Here is a 20,464-nt window from a genome sequence, read left to right on the forward strand (position 1 = left end):
CCCCCCACTTAGCTGCGTGTGGAGCCCCCCTGGGCGCCCAGCTTCTGGAACCCCCATGGGCGCCCCAGAGGAAAGGGCACTCCAGCCATCCCAGCTGGAAGCCTCCTCCTTGGGCCCGGCAGCCCCATTCCCTCCTCTCCCCCTGCTGGGGGCGACCTGGGGGCGACCCGGGGCAGCTCCCTTGGGGCAGGGGGCGCAAGAAGTTGGGAAGACCGGGGAAGGAGGGCGTGCTGCCCGCGGGAGGGCGCCCGGAAAGCGCCAACATTCCCGAGGCACCCCGCCGGAACCCCGGTTCCCTGGGACGCTCCCCCACCCCGAGCCGGGGCTGGCCCTGGGAGCGCGCGGGGGCGACCGGTCGGCCCTGCCCTCCGGCGGGGCGGGGACAGCGGCTGGGGCCGCCTCCTCTCCCGTCCGCCGCCCCCTACGGCTGGGCGCGCCCGCCGCCGCCCGCTCAGTGGAGGCGCGGAGCCCGAGAGGCGCTGGCGCGGCGGGAGGTGCGCGGGGCGGGCGTGCGCGGAGAGCGCCGGGGAGGAGAGCGCGGGCGGCGAGCGAGCGCGCCGGGCCTCCGGGCCCCCGGGCGTGCGCCCCGCGCAGCCCCAGCCGGCCGGGCGCTCTCGGCGGGAGCCGGCGCTTCCGCCCCGGGCCCCGCGCAATCGCGGGGTCTGGCGATCGGAGGAAGCCGGGCCAGCGCGGAGCCCAGCGGGAACCCGCGGCCCCGGTGAGCGCCAGCCCCGAGCGCTCCCGGCTGGCACGGTCCGAGTCCGGCGCTTCCTGGCCGGACGGCGCGCCGGCGCCTTCTGCTCCCTCCCGGCCTGAGACGCGCCCCCTCTCGACCGCGTTCCGGCGGCGGAGGCGCCAGAAGGAACCGGGGATCCCGGGGAGCGCGGCCCCGACCCCGCGCCCGCCATGCGCCTCAACGGCTCGGCGCCCGGCCCCCAGGTCGCCCCAGCCGGCGACCCCCTCTCGCGGCCCCCGTCGGGGCTGGAGGCGGCGCTCCTGGCTCCCGGCTTCGGCAACAGCTCGGGCAACGCGTCGGAGCCCGTGCAAGCGCCCAGCAGCGACCTGGACGTGAACACGGACACTTACTCCAAGGTGCTGGTGACCACCGTGTACCTGGCGCTCTTCGTCGTGGGCACGGTGGGCAACTCGGTGACGGCGTTCACGCTGGCGCGCAAGAAGTCCCTGCAGAACCTGCAGGGCACCGTGCACTACCACCTGGGCAGCCTGGCGCTGTCTGACCTGCTCATCCTGCTGCTGGCCATGCCCGTGGAGCTGTACAACTTTATCTGGGTGCACCACCCCTGGGCCTTCGGCGACGCCGTGTGCCGGGGCTACTACTTCCTCCGAGACGCCTGCACCTACGCCACAGCCCTCAACGTGGCCAGCCTGAGCGTGGAGCGCTACCTGGCCATCTGCCACCCCTTCAAGGCCAAGACCCTCATGTCCCGCAGCCGCACCAAGAAATTCATCAGCGCCATCTGGCTGGCCTCTGGCCTCCTGGCCCTGCCCATGCTCTTCACCATGGGCCAGCAGAACCGCAGCGCCGACGGCCAGCACCCCGGCGGCCTGGTGTGCACGCCCATCGTGGGCACGGCCACAGTCAAGGTCGTCATTGAGGTGAGCAGCCGATTCAGGGGAGCGGGGCCTGGGGGAAGCAGGGGTGGGGGCGCCCGGTGGGGTCTCCCTTGGGGCAAGGGCCCACGCCCTCAGGGAAGCCTCAGGCTCCTCTTTCCCTCACCCCAAAAGTAGTTTCCGGTCTGGGTTCCTCTGGGTTCCGCAAGTTGGAGAAATGTCGCAAAAAAATTTTATTCCTGGGAAGGCAGGAAGGGATGGAAGGCCGGGGTGCAGGAAGGGATGGGGCGGTGCTTGAGAGCAGCCTGACCCCCACTTTCCACCTTTCACTCCAGGGCTGCCAGGTCTCAGGGCCCCCATCTTATCCCCCCTCTATCAAAGGGAGCTGGAGCCCCAGATCTTAGGGGGGAATCTATGGACGGGCCTCAGCTGAGCTGTAAGGTACACTCGTGTGCTGGTGTTGGCCTCTTTCTGGAGAGCTCCCCTTTCATCAGCTTCTCCAAGGGCTTTGTGCTCCCCAGAGACTAGCCCCCCTCCTCCGCCGCAGAACCCTCCTCCCAGGCCGCACCTCCCGTGCGGCGGGGAGGGGGGACAGAGCTGAACCTGATGCCATCTGGGGATGGTTCCTTAGGTTGGGCTCAGTTTTTTCACCTGTGAAATGGGGCAATCAGAGCCCCACCTGTGAGGTGAGGCTTCAAGGGTAAAGGCGGAGCGAGGGCTTGCATGGCTCCCGGCAGGTAGCAGTGCTCAGAGGCGCTCTCGTTGGCCGTGGGGGTGACGAATGCCGTTTGTGCTGGAGAATCCTAAGGTCCTGGGGCTGGTGGCAGGCGGAGGGCCGAGGGCCGAGGGCAGGGAATAACACTGGAGCCGGAGGCCGAGAGCCGAGGGCTCTCGGTGAAGCACATGAGAGCCCCCCTCCCACCCCAGGAATCAGCTTGGAGGAGGCGGCCTGGCGGGGTCGGGGGAGTCCGGCCCTGGAGAGAAGGCTTATCTGGCAGGGACGGTCCAGGCAGGGCCCTGAAGTGGGAGGAGGCGTCCACAGGAGCCAGTCCTGGCAGAGACGCCCCTTTGAATAGCATGGTGGCCCAAGGATGTGGGCCACCCTGGAGTTTGGGGTGCTGCCTCTAGACCAGGATGGATGGGGAAGGAGCTGGGCGGAGCCGGAGGGGGCCCAGAGGACCTGGTCTGGCGGTCCTTTCATGCCGGAGCCGGCAGCAGCCTCCCAGCAGAAAGTGTGCTGGGTGTGGCTGGCATGGGTGGGGAAGTTGGCATGCTGGGGGAGGCAGGAGTTGGTGTCTGCGTGTCCATCCCTGGGCTGCAGCTGACCCTCTGCAGGCCACCACCGGGGTGGACCAGTGGGCAGGATTAAGCCCTGGGTCCCCTCACCTGACCTGAAAACTGATGGCTACAGGTGTCCTGCGTGGAGGGCCCAGCAGCGCGTGGAGCAGGGAGATGAGTCAGAGCAGGCGGCGGCAGGGCGCCTGCCGTAACAGTGGCAGTTGCCTTCCAGCTTCCTTTGAGGTCTTGCTGGGCTGTGCCCGGGGCTGGGGTCTGAGGGACAGCAGCCAGGGCACCTGCCTACAAGTGTGTGACATGTCCGGCTTGGGTCAGCAGATAGGGGTCCGCAGCGCCCCCCTCCCTCCCTCTGCCCCCCACGCAGAGCTCAGCCAGGATGGGTGGGGTTTGGTTCATCGAAAGCAAACCACAGTGGAGGGAGCCCAGCCCCCTTAAAGGGTGCCCACTCTGACTCCTGGGGCCCCTCTGCTGATTCCAAGGAATCAGATGCCCTGTGCACTCTCCCACAGGGCCACTCCTCACAGTCCTTTGGCTTGGGGAGGGGGTGGGGGCAGGTGGAAGGGGAAGGGGGGCCAGGTCCCCATCGTCTGTCTGCTGGGTGCATGTCTGTCGAGCACACACGTGCACACCTGCAGCTGCAGCACTGCCCGGCGCTCACTAAATTCTTGCTGGCTTCCTGGTGCCCTCGGCGAGCGGGGGTTTCCTTTTCTGTAAAGGCCTTGGGCCGTGCTTGGGAGAGACTGAGGGCCTGGTTTTCAGAGACCTGTTTCCCTCCGATGTTGACCGCTCCTCGAGGCTTCCAGGGCTCCTGCGTGCGGGCTGCTCCATGAAAGAATGCCTGAAAGAATGTCCCTCACCGGGGGCCCTGGCCTTGCCGCCTTCCCCCTCCCACCGCCACCCGCCATCCTGGGGTGGGGGGGTCCCCACATGGGCTTCTGGGCCAGCATCCACTGTTTTTACACAGTGACGTCTGTCCAGAGAGGGGCTGGGCGCCTTTGTCCCTGCGTCTCCCTCTCCTGGACCACATGTGGAAGTGAGCAGAGGCAGGCCAATTGCAGCGGCCCCCCCTTTCCAAGACGGGACCCCACCCCCCCACTGCAGCCCAAGTGTCTCCCACGAGGACCGCCAGCCCTTCACCCCTGTGGCCTTCCATCCCTGACACTTGCAAACAGAAGTCACGTTTAGAACGAGTGGTTTGGAGGGGATTTCTGAGCAGCTTTGACTTGTCTTTGCTGGACACAGCTTGGCGTCTCCTGAGCTTGCAGCCGGGGCTGGCGGGGGAGCCGCGGGCGGGCAGAGATCACAGTGAGCCCAGGTCCCGGGTCCACAGGCAGGAGGAGCCCACGGAGCCCCGCCCGTTCACACTCAGCGCCGGCTTCAGAAGGGGTGGGGGCCACGCAGGAGGAGCTCGGGTCCGTGGGTACGTGGACCCCGGGCGGCGTCCTGAGCGCCCAGGCCGTCGAGGTCTGACGGGATTCGGCGGAGGCGGAGGCAGCTGAGACCTGTCTCCACAAAGCGGAAGAAAACTGGCCGCTGACCCTTTCCTGGGTGGCTCCGTCCTGTGCCACCGCCGCCGGGCCCACCGACCCCCCAGCCATCCCGTTCGTGTCTCCCGTTCCTTTCCCTGATGCGACACTTGTGGCTGAATTTCGATGAGTCCCAGGGCCCCCAAGGGGTGATATGAACTGGGGAAGTGTGGCAGATCCGGCTGTGTGCACAGAGGGCGCGGCACCCTACCTGGAACGCGCCCCCGATTGAGGGCTGTTCTCCAAGCATCCACCCTGTGCTCAGGAGGTGCCCAGGTCGTGAAAGGCCAGGGAGGCCAGGGAGCTGTTCTGTATTAAAGGGTCTTAAGGACACAGCAGCTGAGCACACGGCGTGGTTCCCACCCGGCGGTGGTCCAGAAAGGCAAACGGCCCTGAGGGGGCTGTTGAGCCAGCGGCCTAAGGCAGCCCAAGGGTTCGGTGGTGGCGTAGTCCAGTGTGCAGTGGGACCTCGTGGCCTGGCAGCTGCCCCATGGCTCTGGACAGTCAGTCCTGGGCAGCAAGGGGGGCGGGGACCACCTGAGCAGCCGTCCCAGGTGACGCCCACAAGCTCAGGGACAGCAGCCCACGCGCCGAGTCCCAGGTCTCGGCTCCGGAGGACTGGGGCGCCAGCCGCGACGCGGGCAGCATGGGAGGCTCGCCCAGGGGGCCCAGCCGGACCGCAGGGCCTGCGAGGGGCGCCCTCTGCTCCCTCCACCCAAAGAAGCTGCCCGCGTCCTGTCTCTCCTGGTGGTTTGTGTTTCGAGGGGGACAGGGATTGCGAGCCTTTCATTCCTTGTTCTGGTAAAGTCGACACATCAGATTTACCCCTTCAGCCACCTGTAAATGAACCACCGCCACCCGTGTCCAGAACCGCCCCCACCCGTGTCCAGAACCCCCATCCCACTGGACACCAGCCGCCCACCCCTGCCAGCCCCAAGCTTCTGTCGCCGTGCTGGCTGCTCTGGGCCCTGGTGCCGGGGTTTCCAGCCTGTCTTTAGTCTTCGGGAAGCAGGTCACAGCGCGCTGGGCCACGGGAGGGAGCCGGCCTCAGAAGGCCTCCAGCTGCACGACCCCGGACGGCTGTTCTGGAAGGAGAGGGATGGGGAGGGGAGACCGCGGCCGCCAGGCTGGGGCCGGGCCCGTGGGGTTGGCGGTGGCTGATGAATGTCCTGAGTCCTGACCTGACTGTGCTACTCGCTCCACGGCTCAGCGTCTGTGGAAACTCCTGGAACTTCGGCTCAAGAGGTCACTTCATTGTGGAGACGCTGCGTCTCCTCCGTGAGTGTCGGAAACGAAAGCTCAGGGCGCCTGGTCCTCTGAAGGCTGTTTGGGTGGCAGGTCCTGTGTCGCGTGGTCGGGGGGGGGGGCGCTTAGGGCAGGAGAGGACCAAGGGGTCCTGGGAACACCCTTGGGAGCACGAAGCCCCAGGCGGCCGCCCCTCCCCGCCCGCCCATCACCAGAGGGAACCAGGCACCCGGGAGGCAGGGCTGAGAGCCCGATCCGCAGACCCGCGAGCGGACCGCGCCGCCGAGCTCTCAGCTGTGGGCGCTGCCCGGTCCCCAAGACCCCCGCGCCGACCCGCATCACCCCAGCACCGCCCTCGCCGTCCGCGGTGGAAGCACAGCCCGCAAGAGGAAGCAGCCGGGCCGCTCAGGTCTGAAGAAGGGACCAAGGCGGGGGGGTTGGGGGTCCCCAAGCAGGCCCGGCGCCCACCCGTACCGCTGTTCCCGCAGGCGGCCGAGACGGAGCCCCTGCCTGCCAGGGTCCCTGCCCTTTGGGGACATCGCACGTGTGCACCTGTGGGGCTCTGCGTCCCCGAGGCAGGGAGCCAGGCAGAGCACCCGAGCTGCTCGGGAAGGGCTGTCTGCGGTCCAGGACCCAAGGTCAAGTCCCAGCTTCACCCCGGCCAGCGGCAGGGCCCGGGCAGCGATGTGACCTTCTGTGGCTCGGTCTCCTCGCCTGCCGGCTGGAGGTGACAGTGACTCACGGGTCCACTGTCTCAGTTGCCTACACGCAGCCCAGCCGGGGCGTCAAGCAGGGGCAGGCCTCCCACTTGCTGGGAGCCGATCTCACTGTCCACGTTCAGTCTCGCCGTGCAGGCTGTGTGCACGCGGCCGGGTCCTGCAGGAGGGTCCTGAGCCTGGCATTGCGCCCACACCTGTAGGGTCAGGGACCAGCCACAGCAACGGTCCAGCCCCCCTGAGAAAGATTTGCTGCCTGAGGGTGGAGGCCTGAGCCTGTCTCTGTGGCGCCGTGTGTGTGTGTGTGTGTGTGTGTGTGTGTGTGTGTAGAATCCCCGACTGAGCTCTGTGATGGCACGCCCCCACCCCACACTGGCTGAGCACGTGTGCGAAGTATGGGGGGCGCTGCGAGGATTTCTGCCCCGTGAAGCACGTGTCCCAGCAGAGGACACAGCCAATTGGCGACATGAATGAGCATCTTATGTGGTGGTTGCAAGTGTCAAGGGCAGCCGAGGAAACATGCACGGGGGCGGTGGGGGGGTTAGCGGGGTGACATCTCGGGTCAGAGAAGATCTCACAGACGGGTAAGGAGCAGGTGTGACAGCATCGGGGAAGGAGGTTGCAGGGAGGGGACAGCCGGAGGGGCTGCGGCTGGCGTGTCCTCTGGAGGGCCACCGGGAGTGGCGTGGCCCAGCGGGTGAGCACAGGGCAGGCCAAGACGTGAGAGACGATCACGGAGGGCCTCGTGGAGGAGGCAGCATCCCTTCTCCAGGGAAATGGGCCCGGTGGGAGCCTGAGCGGACAGCCATGTGGGGCGCTCTGCTGCCTTGTTGGGAGAGCTGGGGGGACGGGGAGGATGGGCCGGGGGCTGCCGTGGGGTCCCAGGTGGGGGCAGAGAAGGTGGGAAAGGATCCGATACCAGATCCAGTTTTCCTGTCTCTTCTTTTTTGCGGGGGCGGCGGGGGCGAGCCCACGGCCTGCAGAAGTTCTGGGGCCGGGGGTCGAATCTGTGCCACAGCAGCTGAATCCTTAAACCACCCGGCCGCCACGGAATTCTTTTTTCTTTGGCGAATTTTTGAGTTACAGCCTGTCACCAGCCCCTGCAACGTCGAGCCCAGTCTCATGGAGTCAGCTCACCCCCAGCCCCAGCCCTGGCCCTGACTCGGATGCCAGGTCCAGGAGCCCGGGGTCTGGCTTCCTTCACTTGCACGACGCCCGGAGGGCCAGCCGGGCCGTCGTCAGTGTGGACAGCGCGTTCCTTCTGTGTGTGGAACTGGAGTCCATCGTACAGAATTTCCAGGGTGTGTTTATCCATTCACTGGTTGAAGGACTGTGGGTGGTTCCAGTTTTGAGCAATTACGCATAAAGCTGCTGAGCATATTCATGGACAGGCCGGCGTGTGAACTTAGGCTCTCACTTCTCACGAGGAAACACTTAGAAGTCAGGTTTCTGGGTCGCACAGGAAGTGGATCTCACCTCATAGGAAATTGCCAGATCTTTCCGAAGTGAACACCTACCAGCAACGCGGAGGGGCGGTTCCGTGCGTCCCGACACGCTCCTGCTATCGTCAGAGTCTGGCTTTGTCTGCTGTTTTCATTTATCCACCCCAGTGCTGTGGAGTGGCGTCTTACTGAGGTTTTAATTTGCATTTCCTTAATGACTCATGATAGTAAGCATCTTTTCAGGTACTTATTTGATGTCTGTATATCTTCTTTGGTAAAGCGTCTGTTCCAGTATTTGCTTATTTTTAAAATTGGGTTGTTTGCTTGCTTGCTTTCTTAGGCCTGCACCTGCAGCATATGGAGATTCCCAAGCCAGAGACTGAATCAGAGCTGCAGCTGCCGGCCTCCACCAGAGCCCCAGCAACGCCCAATCTGAGTCGTGTCTGTGACTTACACCACAGCTTTCAGCAACGCTGGATCCTTAACCCTCTGAGGGAGGCCAGGGATTGAACCTGCATCCTCACGGATCCTAGTCGGGTTCTTAACCTGCTGAGCAACGACAGGATTCTGGTTTTCTTTTTGTGGACTTTTGAGCGTTTTTAGAATATTCTGCGTGCAAGTCCTTTGTCAGATACGTGATTTGCAAATTTCTTCTTCTGCGGATTATCTTTGCATTTTCCTAACATTCCACGAAACAGAGAAACGAGTTTGAATTTTGACAAAAACCCCATTCATCAAGAAAATTAAAGGATCACGGTTGGGTGTTGGGCCTACCCCAAGGCCACAAAGATGTTTTTCTCGCTTATCATCTGGAATCTCTGTGCTTCTGTGTTTTACAGTCGGGCGTATGACCCATTTTGAGTTCCTTTTTCCATAGGGTGTGAGCTCCGGGTCCTCGCTGGGCACCCACGTCCAAAACATCCACGCCGCCCGCGGAAAGATGGTCTTTTCTCCTTTGGGGTCTTGTTGCACGAGGTCAAGTCTGGGGGGCTACATCCAGACTCTTACCTGCTCCTTCCATCCCCGCTGCGTCTGGGCAGCCCCCAGCCCCCCAGTCTCGGTTCCCAAAGCTTTGTAGGTCGTCGTTCAAATAGCACGAGCCTCCAACTGTGTTCTTTTCCAGAACTGTTGCGGCTACTCCAGGTCCTTGGCTTTCATGGAGTCAGCTCGCCCCCCGCACCCTCGGCCCTGGGCCTGATTTGAGCATCAGATTTTCAGCATCTGTGATGAAGCCTACAGGGATTTTGACTGGGGGTGTGTTCATCTGTAGATCAACGTGGGGAGACCTGGCACCGTGACACTGAGCTTTCCAAATCCACCTCTCCATTTATTTAGGTCTTTTTGGATTTTTTTTTTTCCACAAGTGGTAGTTTTCAGCGTACGGATTTTATATGTATTTTCCGCCATTTATATTGCAGTATTCATGTCTTGGGAATTTTTTTTAATTGGCCATGCCCATGGCATGGGGAAGTTCCTGGACCAGGGTTTGAACCTGCGCCACAGCAGTGACACATGCCACAGCAGTGACCTAAGCTACAATAGTGACGTCCCTGGATCCTTAACCTGCTGGGCCACCAGGGAACTCTCTTTGGGAATTACTATATATGTAGTTAAAATTTTTTTCTATTTCCAGTTTTTCATGGCTAGTACATAGAGATGTGATTGATTTCTAGTTATTGACCTTTTATCTTACAATTGTGATAAATACACTAATTCTAGAGATTTCTTTGTATGTTCCCTAGGCTTTTCTATGTGGACAGTGATGTTTGTGAATAGAGAAGGTTTTATTTCATCCCTTCCCAATCTTTAATTTCCTTTTCTTGTCTTATTTGTCTGGCTGTAATTTCTAGTATGATCTTTTTTTTTTTTTTTTTTTTTTTTTTGTCTTTTTGCTATTTCTTTGGGCTGCTCCCATGGCATATGGAGGTCCCCAGGCTAGGGGTCTAATCAGAGCTGCAGTCGCTGGCCTACGCCAGAGCCACAGTAACGCGGGATCCGAGCCGCGTCTGCGACCTACACCACAGCTCACGGCAACGCTGGATCGTTAACCCACTGAGCAAGGGCAGGGACCGAACCCGCAACCTCATGGTTCCTAGTCAGATTCGTTAACCACTGCGCCACGACGGGAACTCCTTCTAGTATGATCTTTAGTTTAATGGGGGCGGAAGGGAAAAGTTTCTTGCCTTGTTACCCATCTTAGAAAGACTTTCATCTTTATAATTAAGTATGAGTTTCTTAGTTTAGTTAAGTTTGTAGTAGATGTTTCTTATCAGGTGAGTGAAGTTCCCTTCTATGCCTTGTTTGCTGAGAGTTTTCTTTTATCATGAAGGCAGGTAAGATTTTGTCCCGTGCTTTTTCTGCCTGTATTGCTATGCTTGTGTGGTTTTTCTTCATTAGTCAGTTAAAATGGTGCATCATATTAATTGCTTGTTATGGTAGAATATGCATAACATAAAATTCACCATGTCATCCATTTTCGAATGCCCAGTTCAGCAGTGTTAAGTACATTTATATTTTGTGCAGCCATCACCGCAATCCATCTCCAGAACTTTCTTCATCTTCCCAAACAGAAACCCGTTAAGCGACTGCTCCCCATTCACCCGTCCTCCAGCCCCTGGAAACCACCCTCTCCTCTCAGTCGCCATGAATTTGAGACTCTAGAAGCCGTACTTCAGTAGAAAACATTCATTAATTCAATGTTGACCCAGCCTCACAGCCCTAGGACAAACTCCACTTGGTCATGTATTATCCTTTTATTCATTTTTGGTTTTTTTACTTTTATTTATTTTTTTACTCAAAAAACCATTGGTCTTGGCTTTATTTTTTTTTTATGATTTTAATTTTTTTCCGCTATAGCTGGGGTACAGTGTTCTGTCGATTTTCTACTGTACAGCATGGTGACCCAGTTCCACATACGTGTATAGATTCTTTTTTCTCATTATCATGCTCCATCACATGTGACTAGACAAAGTTCCCAGTGCTACACAGCAGGATGTCATTGCTTATCCAGTCCAAAGGCAATAGTCTGCATCTCTTAACCCCAAGCTCCCAATCCATCCCACTCCCTCCCCCTGGGCAACCGCAAGTCTATTCTCTTAAGTCCATGATTTTCTTTTCTGTGGAAAGGTTCATTTGTGCCATATATTAGATTCCAGATGTAAGTGATATCATATGGTATTTGTCTTCCTCTTTCTGACATACTTCACTCAGTATGAGAGTCTCTAGTTCCATCCATGTTGCTACAAATGGCATTATTTCATTCTTTTTTATGGCCAAGTAATATTCCATTGTGTATATATACATCTTCCTTTTTTTTTTTTTTTTTTTGGTCTTTTTTTTTTAGCTATTTCTTTGGCCGCTCCTGTGGCATATGGAGGTTCCCAGGCTAGGGGTCGAATTGGAGCTGTAGCCACAGGCCTATGCCACAGCCACAGCAACATGGGATCCGAGCTGCGTCTGCAACCTACACCACAGCTCACGGCAACGCCGGATCGTTAACCCACTGAGCAAGGGCAGGGACCGAACCCGCAACCTCATGGTTCCTAGTCGGATTCGTTAACCACTGCGCCACGACGGGAACTCCCCCCCCCCTTTTTTTTTTCTTTTTTCTTTTTGGTCTTTTTGCCTTTTCTAGGGCCACACCCACAGCATATGGAGGTTCCCAGGCTAGGGGTCTAATTGGAGCTGTAGACACCGGCCCACACCAGAGCCACAGCAACATGGGATCCAAGCTGCGTCTGTGAAATACACCACAGCTCACGGCAACACCAGATCCAAAAACCCACTGAGCAAGGCCAGGAATTGAACCCGCAACCTCATGGTTCCTAGTCAGCTTTGTTAACCACTGCACCATGATGGGAACTCCCTATACCACATCTTCCTAATCCTGTCATCTGTCAATGGACATGTGGGTTGTTTCCATGTCTTGGCTGTTGTGAATAGTACTGCAGTGAACATGCAGGTGCATGTGTCTTTTTTAAGGAAAGTTTTGTCTGGGTATTGTCTTTTAATATGTTGCTGGATTTGATTTGCTAATATTTTATTGAGAATTTCGTATCTATGTTCATGAGAGATTGTAGTCTAGGATTTTATTTTCTTGTGATGTCTTTGTCTGGCTTCAGTATCAAGACAATTTGCCCTCTCATGAAATGAGCTGGAAAGTGTCTGCTCCTCTTCTGTTTTCTGAAAGAGCTGGGGTAGAGTGGCTATTATTTCCTCTTGAAAGGTTTGGTAGACCACGTCAGTGAAACCGTCTGGGCCTGAGTCCTGTGGGAGGGTTTCTAATTCAACCCCTCTCATAGGACGTTCAGGTTATGCGTTTCTTCTTGGCTAAGTTGTGGCCATTTCTGTCTTCCAGTGAACTGACCCATTGTCATGACTTTGGCACAAGCATGTTTGTCGTTTTCCTTTATTGTCCTTATAGTGTCTGTGGGGTCTGTAATGGTAGCTCCTTTTTCATGCCTAATATTAGTTAAATCTGCATCTGCCCTCATTGATTTTTTTTAAATTGTCTTTCTGTTTTTTATTTTATTTCTGTTCCCAAGTGCATTTCCTTTTTCTGTTTGCCTTGAATTTAATTTGTTCTCATGCTCCTAGATTTCTTAAGATGGAAGCTTAGATTATTGATTCAAGACCTTTCGTTTTTTCTAATGTAAACACTGAATGCTAAAACCTTCTCCTAAATACTGCTTTAGTAGTGTCTCAAAAATTTTGAAATACTGTATTCTAATTCAGCTCAAAATATTTTCTTTTTTTGGAGTGCCCATTGTGGCACAGAGGAAACAAATCTGACTAGTATCCACAAGGATGTGGGTTCGATCCCTGGCCTCACTCAGTGGGTTAAGGATCTGGCATTGCCGTGAACTGCGGTGTATGTAGGCCAGCAGCTGTAGCTCCGACTGGACCCCTAGCCTGAAACCTCCATATGCCACAGGTGCAGCCTAAAAAGCAGAAGAAAAAAAAATTCTCCTTTCTTTTTAGAAAGTGTCTTCTCTTTGAGAGGTGTGTTAACTTCCACAAGTTTGGAGATTTTCCGGATTACATTTTGTTATTGATTTCTAACTTAATTCCATGTGTTCAGAGAACATACTTTCACAACATCCACGCTGTAGCTGTGTTAATATTTGTTTGAAGGTCTTGGGTGATGGTCTGTGTTGGCGAATGATACTCGCAGGCTCCGTATCCTGTCATCATCGGGCGTATTGTTCCTTTACGGTGAATTTGGTTGATAATGTTGTGTTCGTTCTAAAGCTTCCCTTGATTCTTTTGATGTAGTTTCTTTTTCTCTTTTAAGGACTTTACCTTTCCAGGCATTTCAGGGGGGTGCCCTTTGCCTCAAGGAGTGTGGTTACGATACTTACTCTAAAGTCCCTGGTGATTCCATCATCTGAGTCTTCTTGAGGACGGCATGTGCCGATGGACGTTTCCTTGAGAGTTCGTCGTATTGTGCTGGTTCTTTCAATGTCAAGTGATTTGGGATCACTTCCTGACCATTTTGGTATTTGGGGTTATGTTAAAATCCTCTGGGGAATGTTGATGTTTTCAGCTGATCCTTTTCTGTTCGCCGTCAGCCCAGTTAGAACTGGAGTTGTGTCTTACCGTCTGTTGGTGGTCGTTCCTGGGTCAGTTCTGTTTTCAAGTCCTTGGCTGTGCTGTTCAGTCCCCCCCACCGTGTGCGCCATTCAGGGTGTAGTCTTGGATCACAGTTCCATTTTCACATACTTTGCTCTGGTTTTAGGTGTGTTCCACCCACACGTGGAGCAGTGGGAACCTCGGGATTGGTGTCAGTGCACACACAGAGTTCGGGGCCCCCTTCCAGCTGTCTCCTTGCTGAGCTTCCCTCCCATACTCGTTTCCTGGTCCTCGGGCTTCGTTCCCTGCACTGGCCTTGAGACCTGCCTCTCTGTGTCTGCTTCTGTGCCGGCTGCTCCAGGGCTATCACCATTAAGTGACCAGAGTCCACGAAGGGGCCACACTACACCCACTCACCCTTAAATCTCCCATGCTCACTGCTCCCCTGGAGGTCTGTTTTTATTGGCTTCTTTTTCCCTTGCTCGTGGGTCACGCTGCCCTCTGCCTTCACGTGTCTAGTCATTTTTGACTTCCACTGGACGTGGCAGATGGCACATTGATGAGACGCTGGATTCTGCTATCTTCTTTAGAAGGGTGTCGGCTCTTGTTCTAGCAGCCCCTTCAGTTGCGGGCTCGTCCTCTTGACCGTGTGCAGACTCGGACTCGGTGTTGGCTTTTAGGCTTAGTTAGGGTGGGTGGAGACCTGGCCTTCCTCGAGGGCGTGGTCCTTGCTCCGAAGGTGCAGACCTGCTGGGGTCTCCGCAGGACACTCTCCTCCCCACTCCAGCTCTGCCCGAGTGTAGCGGCCCTCCCATTAGCCCCCCAAGGTCCCAGCCAGCCCAGACCCACAGGAGAGCCCCCAGGCAGCCCCCCCCCCCCAGCGCCTTGCTCTGCAGATTGAGCTCTGATTTCCGCCTTCTCCCTGGAGTAGCCAGGCTCTGCCACGCTCCCGATGTCACAATCAGGAGCGTGGCCCTCAGAGGTGATCGGGGTAACAGCGGGACTCACCCTGCACTTTCCCTGCTCCCGGCGACCGTGGTCTTTGCTCTGTGGCTTGTCCAGTGTCTGAAAACAGCGCCTGGCAAGTCGTGTATGACTTTATAGTTGTTTATGACAAGAGAGCGGGGCCAGTACCCCAAGTGAGAGGCATCTGTGGATTTTAAACACGGCCTACTTTCAAAAACATCTGAGGCAGCTTATGACAAAAGACTTGGTTCAAAGGGATTATTAAAACAATGCTGTGAAGGAATATGTAAAAAGAAACATAGTTATTCTAGAAACATAAAGTGGAAGACAGCCACTGTGCTTGAGTAAATCCTGTACTGAGGCTTATAAAAAAAAAGGGCAGCCTTATTTGGATTTCAAACATTTTTAGCTCATTGTCTGTTAAAAGGAGGTTTATTGTAAATTCAGTAACTCTCTCTTGACATATTGAAAGGTTAAGAGCATTCTTCAGTGAGTTTTGTGCCTTGTAACTCAAAAATGGTTCCTCTATTTAAAAAAGTAAATAAACACGCCACTTCCAACCTCCTGAAGTTCAGAGAGTCCTGGGGTTGTTGGGAAGGATCCGTGTTCAGGCATCACTAAGTTGTAGCTGCTCAGAAAAGGTCTGGGGATGCTGAGGTCCAGGACAGTCGTCAGGCAGGACCGTAGCCCTCCAGCTCCCGAGGGTCAGGAGGCAGGAACGGTGAATCCGGGGTGAGTCCCTTGGGAGCCCCACGCGTCAAGCCCTTGAAGACCCTCCGGGCCGGGGCCAAAATCAAAGACTGGCTCGTTTGTGAATCGGTCAGCTTCGGGCTTTGCGCCCGACAGGACGTGCATGGTCGGAAGCGCCTGTCCAGGGTCACTATTTATTGCCGGGGTGGGAGTGGGGAGGTCTTCCATCTGGGCCGCCTCACCCCCCCCAAACTCCCGACTTGGGCTCCCCGGCAGCTCCCAGGACCCTTAAAGGAAGGTGCACCAGGGTGGCAGGGGGGGCAGGGACCTCTCCATCCCAGGATCCCTCGTGGCCACGTGGTCCCGAGACCCCTCTCTGGACTGTGCTGGGAGGTGGGGAGCCCCGTAACATCACCCCTGTGTTCCCCACCCCCGCCGGCGATGGGCTGCCAGAGGCTGGGCCGAGCTTCGGAGAAGGGTTCTCCAGCGGCCTTCTCGTGTCAGCAGGTCAGGGGCACAGGCACCAGCAGCCAGAGCTGGAGGTAGGATGGAGGGCCCCAGAGCAAGGGGTCGCCCGGGCTGACACCCGCAGTGATGTCCCCAAGGCTTTTGCTGGGGAGAGAAGGAGAGTGGCCACTGGTAGGACGTCTGGCTCCCGGCTCCTGCCCAGCCCGAGCCCGTCTGCCGAGGTCCCCCTGAGCCTCTCGCGGGGTGACCAGCTCTGCCTGGGCTGGAGGCGACGGGCACACGAGGGCTTGAAGGGGCGCACGTCTCGGGGTGCGGCCCTGAGGACGGTGGACCCTCTGTGCCCTCAGAGGCCCAGCAGATGGGGCAGAAGCCGCAGCCAGCCACGGCGAGCCGCCGCACAGACAGCGCACCCCACCGAGGGAGGCTTTTCTGGAACAGAGAGGCGCCGCCGGGCCCCCGCCCTGTCAAACTCGCCTGCAGACTCGACGCGGAGAATTGCAGGGCACTCCGACGCGGCCAATACCCGCTCAACTTCCTGCCATTTGTTTTCCTGACAGCTTGTTTAGGAGACACCCGTCCCGAGTATTAAAAATCCCTCCACCGGCGGCAGGTCTGGACAGCAGCTCGGAGACGCTCGGAAAGCCTCCAGCTGAATCCACCAGGGGCGGACATTCCTGTTTCAGAAAAGCTCTGACCCCAAACACCTTTTGTGCTTCTGCCTGTCGCGGAGGCCACGGGACACGCCCTGGTCTTGTGAGCTGATCCCCCTGGGGCCGTGACAGCAAAGGACCACAGACCAGGCCGCTCAAAACCACAGAATTCCGTTCTTTCGCAGTCTGGAGGTCAGACTCCGAAACCAGGGTGTGAGCAGGGCCGTGCTCCGCGGAGGCTCGCAGGCGGGTCCTTCCTGCCTCTTCCAGCTTCTGGTGGCCCAGGTGTCCCTGGGCTTGTGGCCACCTCCCTCCCGGCTCCGCCTCTGTCTTTATGTGGACTCTCCCCCGTGCGCCCCTCCTCTCTGCTTCTCCCTAGGGACACTTGTCATCGGCTTTAGGACCCACCCCAATCCAGGGTGACCTCATCTTGCGATCCTTAATCGCATGTGCAGACCCCTCTTCCCAAATACGGTCACGTCCATGGGTTCCGGGAGCTAGGACTGGACGTAGCTTTTGGGGCCACCAACAACCCCACTAGACCACACTCCAAGGGCAGAGACAGGAGCGGGACCAGGGCCAGCTTTCCTGACAGGGGGTGGCCCCGGCGTGCTACCTGCCCAGGTCACCTCACCCTCCCAGCCACCTCACCCCCTGGGGAAACGCTGGGCAAGAACAGGAGGGGCTGAACACAGACCTCACTCCCCCCACCCCCCGCCCCAGCGACAGTGCCCAGGACAGTCCCAGGAGCAGCCAGCGCAGGGGGGCCCCCCGCATCCTCAGCAGAGGAAATGCCCCCGCCTCCTACAAGGACGCAGCCCGGGGAGGGCGGGACGCCGGGGAGGACGAGGACACGGGTCAGGCAGGCCGCCAGTCACCTTCCGTACATATCCTCATTTGACCCGTGGTGAGTCCCCTCGTACCATCCGGGTGAAGAGATGCTGTGGGCGACACACTGGGCAGTGTCTGTCTGTCCCCTCACCCAGATCCCCTCCACCTTTGGGTCCTTATCGCTGGCCCTGCCCCAGCCGGGCGAGGCCCGTGGAGACGCAGGAGACACGGGGGTGGTGGGTGAACTGGGGCCCCATTTCCTCCCGGCTCTGCAGGGGGTGCCGTCTCCCCACGCAGCCATGGGCTCTGTCACTGCCCACTCCCCAGTCCCTCGGCTGGGGGTGGAGAGAGCTTCCCTGGTGGGAGCCTCGGAGTCCTGCACAGCCCAGGCCAGTTGGCCTCCCTGCCCAGCCTTGTCAGTGGCCCCACCTGTTCTCACCTTGGCAGGTTGTCCCACATGGTCTTACCTTGTCACTACTCCTACTTCTTACCTTGTCAGTGGTCCCACCTGTCCTCACCTTGTCACTACTCCCGCCTGTTCACACCTTGTCACTAGCCCCACCTGGTCTCACCTTGTCACCAGTCCCACCTGGTCACACCTTGTCGACAGCTCCACCTGTTCTCACCTTGTCACTGTCCCACCTGGTCTCACCTGGTCACTACTCCCACCTGGTCTCACCTGGTCACTATTCCCACCTGGTCACACCTTGTCACTAGCTCCACCTGGTCTCACCTTGTCAGTAGTCCCACATGGTCACACCTTGTCAGTGGCCCCACCTGTCCTCACCTTGTCACTACTTCCTCCTGTTCACGTCTTGTCACTAGCTCCGCCTGGTCTCACCTTGTCACCAGCCCCACCTGTTCTCACCTTGTCAGGCTGCACCTGTTCTCACCTTGTCACTGTCCCACCTGGTCTCACCTTGTCACTATTCCCACCTGTTCACACCTTGTCACTACTCCCACCTGGTCTCACCTTGTCACCAGTCCCACCTGGTCACACCTTGTCAACAGCTCCACCTGTTCTCACCTTGTCACTGTCCCACCTGGTCTCACCTTGTCACTACTCCCACCTGTTCTCACCTGGTCACTGGCCCACCTGTCACCTTGTCACTATTCCCACCTGTTCACGTCTTGTCACCAGCCCCACCTGTTCTCACCTGGTCAGGCTGCACCTTGGCTGAAAGCTCTGCCCGTTGCAGCTGGAGTGTGCGGCTGCTTCCTGCTTAGTCCTATCTGCTGCCGTTTTGAGCCAAAGTCAAGTTCAGGTGGATGTGATGGCTACGTGGGAGCCTGCTGTGGGAGGCCGGGTGCCCGTGACAGCCGACGGGGGCCGGGGAGTGGTCAGATTGCGGGGACCAGCCGTGGCAGAGAGGGTGTGGTGCAGTCTGTGGCTCCACAGCCCTCCTTTGGGCTCCAGGCGGGTCTGTGACTTTCACCCCAGATCCCCGACCCCCTGAGGGAGGCCAGGGGTGGCACCCACACCCTCATGGATCCTCATCGGGTTCGTCCCTGCTGAGCCACAATGGGAACGCCCCAGTTTGCTGATTGGGGTGTCAAGTTGTGTCACCTCGACAAACACTGGGGACACCTCTGGTGCCAACCGGGCATCTGCTCGCCCCTTCCTACCGAGGGGGCAACGGACGCTGTAGGATGCTCACGGCCCATGTGTGTCCCTGCCAGCATGGGCGTGTCACACGTCACCTTTGGGATCGCATTGAAAACCAGATGCTGTGCGTCTGTCCGTCGCTCTGAGTCCAGCCAATAAACCAGCTGCTTCAGTGGGGCCAGAGTGGGGGGCTCGGGTTCGTCAGCGGTGCCCAGCGGGAAGGAGAGGGTTTGGGTGTCACCTGTGTTCATTGGCCCCAGAGTCTCCGGTGCCCTTGTGGAGACTGTCTGGCCCGACGGGGAAACCAGGTCAGGTCACATCTGTCCCCACGCGGCCCCCTCAGCCCGGGGCCAGGTGCGAGGCCTCTGCACACAGACAGCCCCGCAGACGGGTCTCCTCTCTGCAGCTGCCTCTGCGCGCTCCCAGCCCTGTGCAGGGGCACGGTCCCCAGCTCGCCATGCAGCGGGGAGCCAAAGGGCTGGGAGCGAGGATGGGGCCGCAGGGAGGCCCAGCCCCGAGTTTGTGGGAACAGGTGGGGCCGAGTGCCGGAGCGATCCAGGCACGCACAGCTTTTTTGCCTCTGCCCCGAAAATAAACCAGGCCGTCTGCGTCTGGAAACATGGCTTCCTTCCCTGTGATGGGGCCCATCCCGCAGGCGGGTCTGGAGCCAGCTTTGCGCTCTGCGGGGCTGGGGGAGCTCAGCAGAAGCCTGTCTGAGCAGCGTCCCTGCCGATGGCCTTGGCAGAGGCTCTGAACCCCAGGCGGGTGGTAGAGCGATGGGGGCACAGCGGGGCAGCTGGATGTGGATTTGCACAAGGACACGTGTCCAGGGTGCTGGAGGAGCCCCTCGGGCCAGAACAGGTGGACCTGGGACCAGGTGTCCTCTCTGAAAGCTTCTAGGGCGAGTGGCCCCTGGACAAACAGCAGGACCTTCCTGAGGGCCAGCGTGGAGCTGCTGTGTCGCCCCTGGCAGATGGGCATGGGCACCAAGATGCCGCTGTGAGCTACTTCCCAGCGCACCGGGTCCCTCCCAGGGGTCTGAGGAGACATGTCATCTCAGACTGGCCACGTCTGGCCCCTGGGCAGGGGCCAGCAAGTGGCCCCAGGGACGGAGCAGCTGTGTCCTGGGCTCCGCAGGGCTGTGACCAGGGCAGGGCCAACCCTGCTCCCAGCTCCCTGCACCGCTCACCCCCATCACAGCAGACAGCGCCAGTTCCAGGATGGCCCGGGATGCCCAAAGCCCAGGCACATTCGGGACAAACACAGGGCCAAGCCAGCTCCTCGCACCCCTCCCCGGGCTCCCTGTGAGGGTAAGGAGGCGTGACGTCGAATTGCAACCCGTGTCAGGCTTCGTGGAGCAAGGAGGGCTTCCTGGAGGAAGGGCCAGGAGGCCTTCCAGTCCAGGGAGGGGGATGGTCTCAGCTGCCCCTGCACCCCTACCTGTTCCGTCGGGCCCCAGGGTTGCCTCCTCCACGAAGCCCTCCATCCCTGCACGTCGTGGCTCCGTCCTCATGCTCCACTTCCTCTCTGAGAAACGAGGACAGAGCCAGCCGAGGCACCAGGTGTCAATTAGCCAGCTGCGAGTGTCCTCTGGGGGCGGATGGGCAGACAGCCTGTCGCAGCAGCAAGCAAAGCTTCCGTTCGACCCCAGCTTCACTCCTGCGGGTTTTTACATTTGGTTCTAAAAACGGCAGAGTTCTTGTTTCTCAATGTCTCCTCCGTGGAGCTGTTTCTATTTCAGTGAAAGTGAAGGCGCTTGTGACCTTCGTTGCTGGCCAGTCCCCGGGCCGGCTTCCACTTGGCCGGACAAGGGCTCTGCAGAGGATAACACGTGCCCGGGGGAAGCTTCTTTCTATGTGCGAGTCTTGCTCAAAAAGAGAGAGGG

At 58.5% G+C, this 20,464-nt stretch overlaps 1 protein-coding gene across 1 annotated transcript in view; it reads left to right on the forward strand.

Moving 5' to 3' along the window:
- The first annotated feature begins 515 nt into the window (after positions 1-515).
- Positions 516-20,464, forward strand: part of NTSR1 (neurotensin receptor 1) — a 46,178-nt gene continuing 26,229 nt past the window's right edge. The window contains exon 1 of the mRNA XM_021078238.2: positions 516-1,617. Coding sequence (XP_020933897.1) covers positions 907-1,617 — 711 coding nt within the window. The 5' untranslated portion in view covers positions 516-906. The remainder of the gene's footprint in view (positions 1,618-20,464) is intronic.

This window comes from Sus scrofa, chromosome 17 (genome assembly GCF_054392235.1).
Source record: "Sus scrofa isolate SSC_HxYL_T2T_F1_AM1 chromosome 17, Sscrofa_HxYL_maternal_Yorkshire_Landrace_v2.0, whole genome shotgun sequence".
NCBI classification, from domain to species: domain Eukaryota; kingdom Metazoa; phylum Chordata; class Mammalia; order Artiodactyla; family Suidae; genus Sus; species Sus scrofa.